Genomic DNA, 12,669 nt, shown 5'->3' with positions numbered 1-12,669 from the left:
CCTTTTGGTGCTAATGAAAGTGGTCCTGTTTTCTGTTGGTTGGGAAGAAGCAGGAGGTTTTACTTTCCGGCTTTAATATGACCAGAAACAATTTACAAACAAAATCCCTGTTTGTTTTACTGCAGCAGGATTGCATTCAAACACAGTGTGACATTTCAGTGCCTGAGAAGCAGTAAGCAAAGCAGCAGTGATCAACAGTCATGCTAATTCACAGTCCAACAGGTATGAGTTTAAGGAAAGAAAAAAGCATAAATGATCAAACAAAGGAATTATTTCAAAGAGGATTTGTAAGGCAAAAGGCTTTCTTGAATGTAAAGATACTCTCTCACTGATGTTTGCTCTTTGAATGAAGATCTAAACCTTTAAAACCAGAAGGTGCTTTTCAGAGGAAATGAAGGGAGGGAGAAGAGATGAGGCGATAAGCTAAAATAACTGAAGCAGTGATGAAGGACTTGACTCTGTGTCTTTTCGAAGAGCAGTGGAGCAGTGTTGGCCTGTTGACACTGGAAAGCCCAGAAGCAATCAATGAGCTGGTTCTTGACTAAACAAGTTGATTTCTGTGAGGAAGAAGCAGCCCTGAAATTTTCTGTGGCTCTGGGTTGATTGAGGAGGGAAGGACACAGAGGCTGGGCCTGTCTGTTGTGTCCAGAATAAATTGGGCTGGAGAATTAATTCAGCAGGTAAATGTCTTGCTGCTGACAGATGGGGTCTCGTGGAAGAGCAGTGGCAGCAGAGTTGGTGCTGGGGTGCAGGTGAGCAACAGTGGGAATAGGAACTCTGGGCTGAGTTTTGCTGCCTATCGATGATTAGCTCCTATTTCACATCGCGTCTTGTCTCAAGGGGGAGTAACTGAACACTTTTCCATGTATAATGTTTAGTGAAGCTCCTGGAAGGAGAGGGAGGGAGTTCTGCCATCTCACTTTGAATTTAATATGCAAATACCCCGTGATCTCTGTGCAGCTGCCTGCGAGGAGCTGCTTGGGTGTGTGTCTGCCACTCTGTAAATCACCACTAAGGACAGTTTTGGGCCCCTCACTCCAGAAGGGCCATTGAATGACTCGAGCGTGTCCAGAGAAGGGCAACGGAGCTGGTGCAGGGTCTGGAGCACAGGTCTGATGGGGAGCGGCTGAGGGAACTGGGGGGGTTTAGTCTGGAGAAGAGGAGGCTGAGGGGAGACCTCCTGGCCCTCTGCAACTCCCTGAAAGGAGGGTGCAGAGAGGGGGGAGGAGTCTCTTGAGCCAAGGACCCAGCGCCAGGACAAGAGGGAATGGCCTCAAGCTGCGCCAGGGCAGGGTCAGACTGGCTCTTAGGAAGGATTTCTTTGCAGAAGGGGTTGTTGGGTGTTGGAATGGGCTGCCCAGGGCAGGGGGGGAGTCCCCATCCCTGGAGGGGTTGAAGAGTCGGGTTGACCCAGCGCTGAGGGATCTGGTGGAGTTGGGAACGGTCAGGGTGAGGTTCATGGTTGGACTGGAGGAGCTTCAAGGGCTTTTCCAACCTGGATGATTCTGGGATTCTGTGACATCTGCCCCACACTTGGACTGTGTTAGAGGCTCTGTGATGCTGACTTCAAACAAACATATTTGGGAAAACTGCCTCACAGTTCCCCTTTTCACTGCTGCTGAACATGTGTTGACCCCACCAGGTAAGTTTTGAAAGTAGGTCAGTCAAAGTAGAGATACTGGGCAAGAAAAACGTGCTGTAACGGTGTTAACGGAGCTGCCTCCCACGATAGTGCAGCCAGGTCTGAGCTGTGGCTGCTTTGTGGTGCAGGAGGGGAAGGCAGCTGTGTGTAAAGGCTGCGGCTGCACGCTCTGAGTGTTCTGCAACACGTGGCAGCGTCTGTGCAGAAGGAAACTGCTCCAGGGCAACGGGTGAACCACAGCTCCCTTTTTCCGGTGAGGTTCAATACTGCTGAACTCAGTGACGAGCCCTCAGTGGTCATGTGGAGTTTAGTAAGTGAAACACAGTCAGCTTGCACAGTTACCCCTGTCTCGGGTAGGGGCTCTTCTCGGCTGGTGTGCGCTCTCCTAGGGAGGTCTCTGTTCCATCAAAGCCTGTTTTCTGCAGAGTCTGAGGCGTTTGAAGAACATGCTTCAAGGTGTTTTCCTCTATGCACCCTGAAAGCTCTGTTTTGCACGGTGATGCCAGCGCCGTGTGCCTGGCTGCTGCTGCTGCTGCTGCACCCAGGATACAGATGTGGAGGGTGGGGGCAGAGATGTTCGGGTCCTGGCCCTGGGCTGGGTGGCAGGAGGACAGAGCAGGGTGGTGTCCCTCTAAAACTGCCCTCGGCTGCACCAGCTGAATGGGGATGGGAACAGCAGCCTGGGCCGTGCTCTTGCTTCCCTGAAGAAATACAGAACAAACCTTAGGGCTGCGTGTTTCTGACATCAGTGAGAGCAGGAATATGTTCTCATCAGGCGTGTGGCATGTCCAGGATGTGCTTAACGTTCTGGGGCAGAGAGACTCCAGCACATCTGTTCCAGACAGTGAATGGCTTTGAGCCCCGTAACCCCCTGGGCCGCGGGTCCTCGCATGGTGCAGGCAGTAAGGGCAGGAGCAGGGGGATGGGATGTTTCCTGCTCCCATCAGATGGGCTGGTTTCAAATAAGGATATTTCAGTATGGAGAGATGCCCTTAACCCAAAGAGGTGCCTCTCCTGTGCCCGCCTTTTTCAAGGCTGAAATGTATAAAATGCAGAAGAACGATTTTTAATCTTTTCCTTTGCAAGTAGCAAAGCTTACGCTGACTCCAGTGAGGGAGCCGTGCTGACCAGCAGCGCTGGCCAGGGATCGGTGTGGGGAGGCCCGTGAGGTGGCAGGGATGCTGCGGAGGTGGGTGTGTTTCCCCTTCCCCCTTTACCTGGGGCACGGGAACCTCATGCTGAGGTTTGCTCAGTGATGTCTGTGACTCCTGGCCAGACCTCAGCCCCAAGCACGGGGGTTTCCACCCCCTGTCCCCCAAGCCCAGCCTTTCTTGAAGGCTGCTTGCCAAAAAAATCCATTTTCTGTGTTCTTTAGGGGCGGGATGCAGTGAGGCTGGGATCCAGCTGGTCTCCACAGTCCCTGCCAGGGCTCTGGGCAGGAGAGAGTGCAGTTTGGTGTAAGATAATCACTTTTTCCTGTAGGATGTGACTCACAAGGGTCCCTGGTGGTGTGGAAACGGAGCCCCAGATTGGCCTTGTGATGGCCGGAGCCCCGATGCTCTCCCTGCTGCGTGGGGCCCTGTTTTACCTCTGCTTTGTCCTGCTCGGGCTCCTGAATAATGGAAGGACTGTAAGTGGATCTGGCCTGGCTCTCTGGTTTCCCCAGGGGAAACATGGAGGCTTGGCCACCCCCCTGGGCTCACCCTGCCCCTCTCCTTGTCCAGGATCAGGTGTCAGACAGGAGCTGAGCCAGGGCAGGGCGAGGGCTGGGTGCTGTGGGGAGGGTGGCCGGTACCTGCTGTGGGTCCCCGTGGGCCTGTTCCTCCCCGGCCCCCCGGGCTGGGTCTGCGCCCGCACAGTCGTGTGCCCACATCAAAACAGCCTTTGCACCCTGGGGCTTCTCTCTTCTCCAGTTTATTCCAAGAACAAGCAAAAATAGAATAGAATTGGAATAGAATAGTTGGAAGAGACAGAAACGTGCCTTTTAGCCCCGTTTAAGCCACCTCTCTGTCCCCCAGGAAAATAATAATTATTTATTATTCAGCGAGTAGAAAGTGTGAGCACCATGTTTTGGGCCAGAGGGGGGTTTGTGAGCAGCTCTGGGGGCCGGGCCCCGGTTGTGCCTGGGTGCTGAGGCTGCGCCATGGCCCTTGCTGGGGGTGGAAATAGGAGAAGGGGCCTTTTTCCAGAACCCCAACCAGCATTTGGGATTTGCCCCGTAGCTCAGGGGGGTGACGGGATGAGCTGCCTCAGGCTGGGCTTGCAGGACTTGCTTGGAGGGCAGGAGGACCCAGGACCACATCGCGGTGGGCACTGGGGGCTGTGTCCTGGCTGTGGATTCCTCTCCCGCTCTGGGCCGGCTCATGGATGTGCCTGGAGAGGGTCAAATCCTGCCCTAGCTCTGCACCCTGAGATGGCTCGTGGGGATTCTGGTGGCTCTGCTGCACCCTGTAGCGTGCTGTGTGTTCCCTGAAAGGCAAATATTTCTGCCTGTTGCACCCATGAGTGTTGGGGACCTCAGAGCTGCACTGGGCACCATGGGCCCCCCCCACCCTTCCCTTCTTCCCTGCAAGGGCAGGAAGGACCGAGCCCTGGTTCCTTCCTGCACAGGGATGGGGGTCATGGGGCATCTGCAGTGAGAAAAGCCCTCCCCATCCTGCAGCTGCTGCCAGTCGTTTCAATACCCCACGTGAGCCACTAAACCCCACATCCCTTCCTTACCATGTGTGATTAAACAGCAAATCTGGGTTGCGCCATCCCACCCTCTTGGGCCCTCACGGCCTCTTCCAGCCCCTGCCTGGGTGCAAATACCAACCTGCTGCTGCTCCAATGCAGGCAGGGCGTCCCCACTGACCTCCCTGTGACCCCACGGACACAGAGCCTGGCATCCCATCACGGGAATTTAAGGATTTAAAAATCAAAACAGCGTGGGAAGAGCGAAAGAAGCAGATCCAGGAGCCTGCAGACATCTCTTCCTCTCCTGCCCGGTGCCACCACCTGCTTCCTGCCCTACCTTGTCTCTCCACAGCGACCTTTGTCCTTGCGGAGGTGTCTGAGGCTGGTGGTTCCATCTGAACCGGGCAGCCCGGGCTTTGTGGGGGATTTGTAGAAGACTGAGCCTGGGAAGAGGCGCTGGGGCCTGTCCAAAGGTAGGAGAGGTCCAGGACAGCGAGGAGAGGAGGGAAATGGGATCCGAGCTTCTGTGTGGGTAAAGGGGGAGGATGGGAGGGAGGGAAAGGGAAGGATCTTCCTCTCCATTTGTAGTGTCGGAAGATGAGAAGCTCCTGGCTCTGAGCTGGGTGCAAGCGATGCTGTTGGGTGACTTGTGGGTGCTCTGGGGCCAGGTTCCTGCTGTGGGTCTGGAGGAGGGAAGTGAGGGGAGAAAAACAAGTCTTGGAGGGTGGAGGAGCTGGGCACAAACTGGGCCATGGGAAGGGCCCCCACAAGGCCCCCGTTGGCTCGTGGGGACGGAAGGGGCTTCGTTCCCAGCCAGTGCTGCGCTGCCCGGCGCTCCGGCCAGAAGCTGGAGTGTGTGGGGAAACTGGTGCCCCGTGGGGTGCATCCAGGGTGGGATCCTGGCAGCCAGCTCTGCCCTGGCCTGGGGTGCTGGGGGCTGTGGTTCTGGCTCAGCAGCCCTGGAGGTTTCTGCTGTCTCAGCACAAGGGCTGAAAAACAAATGGGGGTGAAAAGATGCAACAGCTCCACGGCACCAGACTCCTGGCTCAGCACACAGCGTGTCTTCACCCCAGCGCCACCCAAGTGGCAGGTTTGTGCGGGAGTTTGGGGTGCTGGAGCCTGGCGAGAGCCCTCGCGGGGGGCTCATACTGCCTGGGGGACTGGGGCTGCAGATAGCGGATGGGTGGGACACAGCTGCTGCCATCGTGGGACGCCCAGTCCTGGGGGAGGAAGCTGAGGCTGCCCTACGGGGGCCCTTCGCCCCGTCCCGCCCGGGGTCCCCACCAGCGTGGCCGGTTCACCGGGCGCTCGGCGGTGCGGGGCAGAGGCTGCTGGCGGACGCTCCTCCCGTGCGGGAGGCAGGCGAGGACTCGGGGTGGGGCTTTGCTGAGCGAGAAACCAGAGTCCAGCCAGTCCTTGGGAAGTTGCCAGGGCCGAGCACCCCAGCGAGACGGCGACGCTGCCTGGCTGCTCCACCGGGCGCCCACACGCCGGGCGGCCGCGCACCCCGTAAGTCTCCGCTGCCTCGGTGGGCCCGTCCGGAGCGGTGCTGGGCAGGAGCCATCTCGCTGGTGTCACGGGATGCGGCTGCACGGGAGAGGGGTGCCCTGGGCCAGGGGTGCCTGGGGGACCTGGGTGGGGTGAGGGCACGTTTGTGGGCTGGGGGTCCCCATGCTGTCAGCTGCAGGGATTGGATCAGACCCAAGCGTCCCCGGGCCAGGCTGCCTGCGGAGACCCCCCTGTGCCATGGGGGCTGTGGGAGACCTGGGTTGACCTAAAACTTTGGCTCCCGGAGTCCTCAGCTACTGAAATGCAGCTTTTCCCTTGCTCCTGCGGGATGAGCCCTAGAGCAGAGACCCCACCCCACACTGGCTCCCAGGATCATCCTGTCCCACGCAGCCCCAAACAGCCGCGATTTGCCCGCGGGGACATAGTGCTGCTACAACTTGCCATGTCCTCTGCTCAGGCCAGGGGTGATTTCTGGCACTGGGTTACACCCTGCCCCTCTCCATCCTGGGGACCCCCACGGGGAGGCGGTGAGGGGCACTGACCCACGATGCAGGAGACTTGGCCGTTACCCCACTGGGTGACACAACCTTTTTCCATGCCTCAGTTTCCCCCAGCATGGAAAGGTGCTTCTGGCAGTGGGAGGGTGAGCCCTGGTTCTTCCCCCCTCCTCCTGTACAAAGAGCCCCGCTCGCCCCAGCGCCGGAGGAAGCAGCTGGAGCCGCCTGCGCGTGGGGAGCATCCGGCCATTCCTCGGAGCCTCGTGGGACAGAGGCCGTGTATTTACTCGTTCTCCTTCCCCTCCACTGCTGGACTGAGTCATGGCTGCTGCGTCACATAGCCCGTTTGGCTGGGAGTCTCCTAACAAAGTGGAGGAGTTTGGCTCTGGGCGAGCGGCTCTCAGCAGCCAGCTGCTCCTGGCCACTGGCCCAATGTCCCCACAGGGGGATGGCTTTTGGGGACATCCCCAGCGGGGTGCTGAGCGTGGGGAAGGTGAACAAGGTGCTGGGCAGGAGTGGGGACAGGGATGCTCTGTGGAGGCCCCCAGAGCAGGAGCAGAGAGGATGCTGTGTCCCAGCGGTGTGGCCCCTGGTTGTGCCCATCTAGCTGGGCTGCTTTGTTCCTCCATGGGCCCAATTCGGGGCGAGTTACGGGGCAGCATTCCTTACCCCCTGTTCTGCTAAGCCCGTGATGCTGGAGCGGCGAGGTGTTTGCCACCCCCTGTTCCCCACAGGCTCCCTGCTCCCACTCCATGGAGGAAACTGCTGCCTGTGGGGGCTGGGGGTGTGGAGCAGCACCTTGTTTTCCATCCAGGATGGGCCGCTGGCAGCCAGATGCCCTTTTAGCAGCCAGAAAAACCTTTGGCCACCCAGAGCATAAATACGCCCAGCCTGTGGCTGGCTGCCAAGCCTCGCCTTTCCAAGCTTGCCCCGTGGCCTCGGTGCTGCACCACAGATCATGGAGGTCCGGGCTCAGAAATCCACCTCCAGGGTGGCTTCAGGGCACGATGTCCCCTGGCCCAGGATGGGTCCCTAAAGCTGCTCCCCACTAAGCCGTGGCCCTGTTGCTGTGGGGGAAGGAGAGGCCGGGGGGCTTTGGGCCCATGGCAGTGAGCGCCCCCACTTCTCCCCACTCTGCTGTGACCAGGACAGAGATTTTTAAGCAGCTCCAGGACCTTGTTGTCCCCACGAGTGCTTCAAAGAACCAGCACTAACCAGAGCTCAGTCACTGCTGGGTTCAAGCTCAGGGGAGGCGGCTCCTCTGCTCCCCTTGGCTGAGATGGGTCTCACTAATGCCACGGCTCAGCTCAACCCTCCCTGGGAGAGAGCAGCTCGCTCTGTTTTAATCACTTATCTCTAAGTAAGGAGCCACGTTCCTGGGTGAGGTCAGCATGGCAAGGACAGCACCAGCTGCTGCATCACAGGGACCAGCTCTGCACTGGCCTGTTGAGATGCTAACAATCCCCAAAAGGACTTCTGGGCAGGAAAACAGTGGTTTTCTCCTTAAAACAAGCCCAGTCCACACTCCAGAACAATGGCAACAGAGGTGCTGCGCCAACCTCTGCTGTTTGGGTACCACAGGTGGGCCAGGAGCATCCGCTGCGCACTGGCGGTTGACACAGTGATGAATTTAAGGAGAAGTCCTGGGTAAAGCCCAGCCTTTGTCCAGGAGGGCCGGCAGCTTTCTCAGTGTTTTACTACATGGCTTTTCCTCCCCGTTTACAGTCAAAGATGCTTTGAGCAAAGCAAGCCGGCGCGCTGTGAGCAGTTTGGATGGGGCTGTCTGTGTCTGCCCCACGGGGCTGGGCTCTCACTTGGTCTCCAGTTTCTCCTCTTCCAGGGCAGACCTGGTCATATTTATAATGGAAAAACCCCAGGCGAACACAGGAGCCTTTTAGCCTCCTGCCACGCCTCTGCTACAAGGTGAAGTATCTCAAGGGCAGTACAAATTCCTTGAAGGTGACACTCTTTCCTCCTCCGGGATGGCTTTCTTGTCCTACCAAGCAAGGGACAGGGCAAGTGCAGCTGCCGGTGGTGGCTGCCCGGAGGCAGATGGGGAGCAGGGCAGGCAGGAGGGGCTGGGAGAGCAGCCCAGGCTCCTTTGAGACCTGAGCATTTCCCAGGGCTTGGTGCCACGTGCAGAGATCTTGGTGACTGCTCCTGGGGTGCCACCCCAACCCGAAAGCCTTCCCTGAGGTGTGTCACCTGCGTTTCTTCTGCCTCCAGCTCCAGGGCTGCTGCACAGGGTGTTGGTGGGGCTGGCAGGGAGGATTGTATCATCTGGATGATTTTTTTCCTGGCTGGATTGCAGTGTCCCTCGCCTGCCTGCCTGAAGGGACGGTGTGTGGATGCCTCCCGATACCCCGTGGCTGCCCCCGGGTGCGCACCCCTGGGGGCTCTGGGCAGAGGGGTCAGCCCCGGGGGTGCAGCCAGGTGCCACCTCTCCATCCTGCCCAGGGAGGGTGGTTTTGCCCAGGCTGTGTCCTGACCTGACACACCCCTTCCTCCCGCAGGCCTCAGCGTGCCGGCCCGGTGCTATGCGATGCTCCCTGAAGCGCTACCTCACGGCTGCGCTCACAGCCTCCTTCCTCCTCCTCCTCCTCTTTCTCCTCCATGGGGGCAGCCAGCAAGAACAGGATCCCCTGGAGGTGAGTCCTCTGTCCCACTGGGGCATCCTCCCTCCCCACCTGACCCACACAGACCCCAACCCCAGCTCTGCTCCCTTCCCTGCACTGTATCACCCCCACACCCCAGCTCTGCCTTCTCTCCCTGGGGCTGCCCCTCCACCTGAGTCTCCCCTGTGCTGGGAGGGCAGGACAGGGGCTCCCCCTAATTTCTGCCCTCCCCTGTTGTCATTCCCCCTTGCTCATGCATGCCCATGGTGCTCTGGGGTCTGACCTGGTTGCCTGCGGCTCCCATCCAGGTGGAGCTTAGGGGCTTGGCCCCAGCCACGGTCCTGCAGATGCTGCAGCCCGAAGGAGCCCAGCGCATCCTCCAGAACACGGATGACCTCTCTGCACTCCACAATGTCTCCTACCACCTCCTCGCTGGCTCCCTGTCACCCCACAAAAGTGAGTGGTCCCAGCACCCCAGGCTGAGCAGGGCTCCGGGTTTGCACATCTCTCCCAGCATGGACCTGCCCCATCACCGCTGGGGTGAGGAGGGGTCTGCTTCCAGCCTTTGTGGGATCGGGGAACCCACTCATACCTGGTGCCCTCCTCCCCAGCCAGCCCTCAGTGCTCTGCCTGGGGAGATGGAGGGGGTAGAGAAAGGTCTGTGTGCTCCAAGCTTCTGCACCTTGGGACTGGGGTGACTACAGACATTTTGAGTTTCCCAGACCTCTGTGGAGAGGGTGGCTGAGAGCCCATCTCCCTGGGGTTGAGTTTCCTGCTCTCCCATCAGGAAGATGGAGATAGTGGGGCTGGAGGAGCAGGACAGCCACATAGTGTGGGAGATGTGGGTCAAGCTCTTGGACAGGCGCACGAAAAGCAACTCACACGCAAAGACCATGGGAAGGAGCTTAGGGCAGCCCCAGGCGAGCCCGCGCTGAAGCCAGAGGTCGAGTATGTGCGCGGTGCAGCACAGACCAGCAGCAAGAGAAGGTGCAGCGAGGCTGAACAAACGCAGCCACAGCTGGTCTGCGGGGAGGGCAGAAGGATGCCTCACCCCAGCCAGGTTGCACCCACAATGCGGAGCCACACCACAAAGCCATCTCTGCCACACAGACTGTCTCTGCACTGTTCCTTCCCCAGGTTTGGCTTTTTTTTTTTTTTTTTTTTTTTAAGGTGTTTTTCCCAAGTATTTCTTCTTCAGAGGAGCCCTGGCTTCCATCCTGTCCTCTTCCTGCTATTTGGGCCAATTTTGGGCACCTCCTGAGGCGCTGGGGGCTTCAGCTTCAGAAAGGACCCGCCAGCCTTGGACGTGGGGCCATAAATAGCATTGGCCATGGGGGCTGGCCATACAAAGAGCTTTTTGCAGCCCCCTCCTTGTGGCTTGCAGGGGAAAACTTCACCATGGTGCATCCCAGATCACCCCTCAGCCTGCTAACGCCCGCCCTTTGCCTTGCAGAATTCTTGGCGGTGGGACTGGCGTCAGTGCGGCGGCCACGTGGCTACTACCTCCCAGCCACGCTCCAATCCCTCTTCAAGCAGTCGACGGAGGAGGAGCTGCAGGAGATGGTGGTGGTGGTACACCTGGCTGATGCAGACCCGAGGTGGAACATGCGTGTGGCTGCCAACATCGCCCACAAGTTTGCCCACCACATCCTCCTGGGCCGGCTCCTGCTTATCCACGCTCCCCACGAGTCTTACCCCACCCTGAAGGGCCTCAAGAGAAACTACAACGACCCAGAGGAGCGGGTGAGGTTCAGGTCCAAGCAGAACGTGGACTACGCCTTCCTCCTCGCCTTTGCTGCCAACCTCTCCTCCTACTACTTGATGATCGAGGACGATGTGTGGTGCGCCAAGTCCTTCCTGACAGCCATCCGCAAGGCACTGGCCTCCCAGGAAGGCTCCAACTGGGCCACCCTCGAGTTCTCCAAGCTGGGCTACATCGGTAAGCTCTACCGCTCCAGTGACCTTCCTCGCCTGGCTCACTTCCTCCTCCTCTTCTACCAGGAGATGCCCTGCGACTGGCTGCTGGTCCACTTCCGCCTCCTGCTCACGCAGAAGGACGTCATCCGCTTCAAGCCCTCCCTCTTCCAGCACATGGGCCTCTACTCCTCCTTCCAGGGCACCGTCAACCGGCTGGAGGACGACGAGTTCCAGGCCGATGCGTTGGACCTTCCAGACAACCCACCAGCGGCCGTGTTCACCAGCATGTCTGTCTTTGAGAACTACGAGCCCCTCAAGGCTTACAGCACAGCAGAGGGGTATTTTTGGGGTAAAGACCCAGCAGCTGGCAGCGTTTTCTCCATCGTCTTCCAGCAGCCGGCGCGTGTCACCCGTGTCCGGGTGCGCACGGGCTCCGACGAGCGCCGGGGTGATTTCCTGCACGCAGGGGTGCTGGAGCTGGGCCGGCGGCGGCGGGCTGATGGCCGGGACTGCTCTGCCTACACCACCGTGGGCACCTTCGAGAAGGGAACCTTCGAGCAGCGGGGGCTGGAGAGGGGCACACCCGGCCCCGTGGAGTGCGTGAGGATCCGCGTAACCCGGGACCAGAGCGAGTGGCTCATCATCCAGAGCATCGACGTCTGGACCGCGTCAGGTACCTGACCACCCCTGTGGCGGGCTGCCGAAGCGGCTGGACTTTGTACTGAGAGGGCCTTTAATTCTTCTGCCTTTTTTGATAAGGAATTAAATTATTGAGTCCCACTGGCACTGCTGCTGGTCTCCAGAGGGTCGGCAGGTGCTGCTGGGAGGGGGCTGGGAGCAGGGCAGGGGGTACAGGCAGTGGCAGAGGCTTGGGAGTTTCAGGCTGGGCAGTAGAAAACATTTCCTCCTGGGGAGGATGGTATTACAGGACAAAGCTAATCAGCTAATTGACAAACCAAATAATTAACCAGGCAGTGGCATTTCTGTAATCTCTCCACGCCATTCCTTCCCCATCTAAGTTTTCTAACCTGCCCAACTCCTGATTTCTAACCTGCATTTTTTTTTCCCCTCTCCTATCCCATTTCAAGCAGTTCCTGGGAGGGGTCAGGGGAAGGTGTGGGGATGCTGCTCCCCAAACCCCTCATCCTCCAGGATCAGGGATGTGGGGAGCAGGAGCCCTGCCGCTGGTGGCCCCGATGTCTCGGTGCCAATCAGAGGGGCACCGGCCACCAGATGGACCCAGCACACCGGCTCAGTCCCTGGTCAACAGCCACGGCAGCTGTTCAGACCCTTCCAACACATCTTCCTCCCTCTCGGGGGGCTGCAGTTCCCAGGCACCACTCCCTGTGTCCATGAGGGATTCACACTGAGGGGGAAGGACGGGGAAGATGGGCTTTCTAAAACAGGGAGAGAGGTCCAACGATTGAACACCACGGAATGTGGGAAATGTGACCTTAGTACAGCAAGGAGCTCTGGGTGCTTTATAGCCCAGCGAGGTGCTGAAGGGTAACACACAAAGCCCCCAGAAAGCTTCTGCTGGGATTGGTCTGGCAGGATCAGCTTGGAGGGCTGGATCCTGCTGGGCAGCTCGACCAAAAGCTGTTGGCACTTGCATGTGAGGCAGTGACCAGCACCTCTCCCAGTTCAGCTTTTAGCAACAATTGCTCAGCTTTAAACAAACGAGGAATTCTGCTCTGCTCAGCCTTCCCGCGAGACCGTGCAGAGCAGTCTGTCACTGACTTGTGCCAAGCAGGACTGGTCTGGTTTGCCGGTGTTTAAGCTCAGCTCTCCCCAAGTGAGACAATCCCGCTGT

At 58.7% G+C, this 12,669-nt stretch overlaps 1 protein-coding gene across 8 annotated transcripts; it reads left to right on the top strand.

Moving 5' to 3' along the window:
* Window positions 1–105: 105 nt before the first annotated feature.
* On the top strand, window positions 106–11,636 carry LOC141954447 (alpha-1,6-mannosyl-glycoprotein 4-beta-N-acetylglucosaminyltransferase). 8 transcript variants are annotated; one of them, XM_074893998.1, is made up of 6 exons: window positions 106–222; window positions 3,125–3,272; window positions 4,478–4,791; window positions 8,838–8,972; window positions 9,248–9,395; window positions 10,393–11,636. In XM_074893998.1, exons 4-6 carry the CDS (start codon window positions 8,862–8,864, stop codon window positions 11,535–11,537), a joined length of 1,404 nt encoding a protein of 467 aa, XP_074750099.1. In that variant the 5' UTR covers window positions 106–222; window positions 3,125–3,272; window positions 4,478–4,791; window positions 8,838–8,861; the 3' UTR covers window positions 11,538–11,636. The 8 variants fall into 8 exon arrangements, with proteins under 8 accessions (XP_074750099.1, XP_074750103.1, XP_074750098.1 ...); XM_074893997.1 differs by lacking the exons at window positions 106–222; window positions 3,125–3,272; window positions 4,478–4,791 and adding an exon at window positions 5,052–5,408 and having other exon boundaries at window positions 10,393–11,205; window positions 11,323–11,636; XM_074894001.1 differs by lacking the exons at window positions 106–222; window positions 3,125–3,272; window positions 4,478–4,791 and adding exons at window positions 5,796–5,827; window positions 8,050–8,247.
* The last annotated feature ends 1,033 nt before the right edge of the window (window positions 11,637–12,669 follow it).

Source organism: Strix uralensis, chromosome 24 (genome assembly GCF_047716275.1).
Source record: "Strix uralensis isolate ZFMK-TIS-50842 chromosome 24, bStrUra1, whole genome shotgun sequence".
Lineage (NCBI taxonomy): Eukaryota > Metazoa > Chordata > Aves > Strigiformes > Strigidae > Strix > Strix uralensis.
Note: the sequence above shows the minus strand (reverse complement) of the source record. Positions and strands in the feature narration are given on the sequence as shown.

Excerpts from the sequence above, each read along its gene's own strand:
- LOC141954447 (XM_074893995.1), top strand. The coding sequence starts at position 5,070 with ATGGGAAGGGCCCCCACAAGGCCCCCGTTGGCTCGTGGGGACGGAAGG. Across the intron at positions 5,409-8,837 it reads CAGCGCCACCCAAGTGGCAG|GCCTCAGCGTGCCGGCCCGG; the intron begins GTTTGTGCGGGA and ends TTCCTCCCGCAG. Across the intron at positions 8,973-9,247 it reads AAGAACAGGATCCCCTGGAG|GTGGAGCTTAGGGGCTTGGC; the intron begins GTGAGTCCTCTG and ends GCTCCCATCCAG.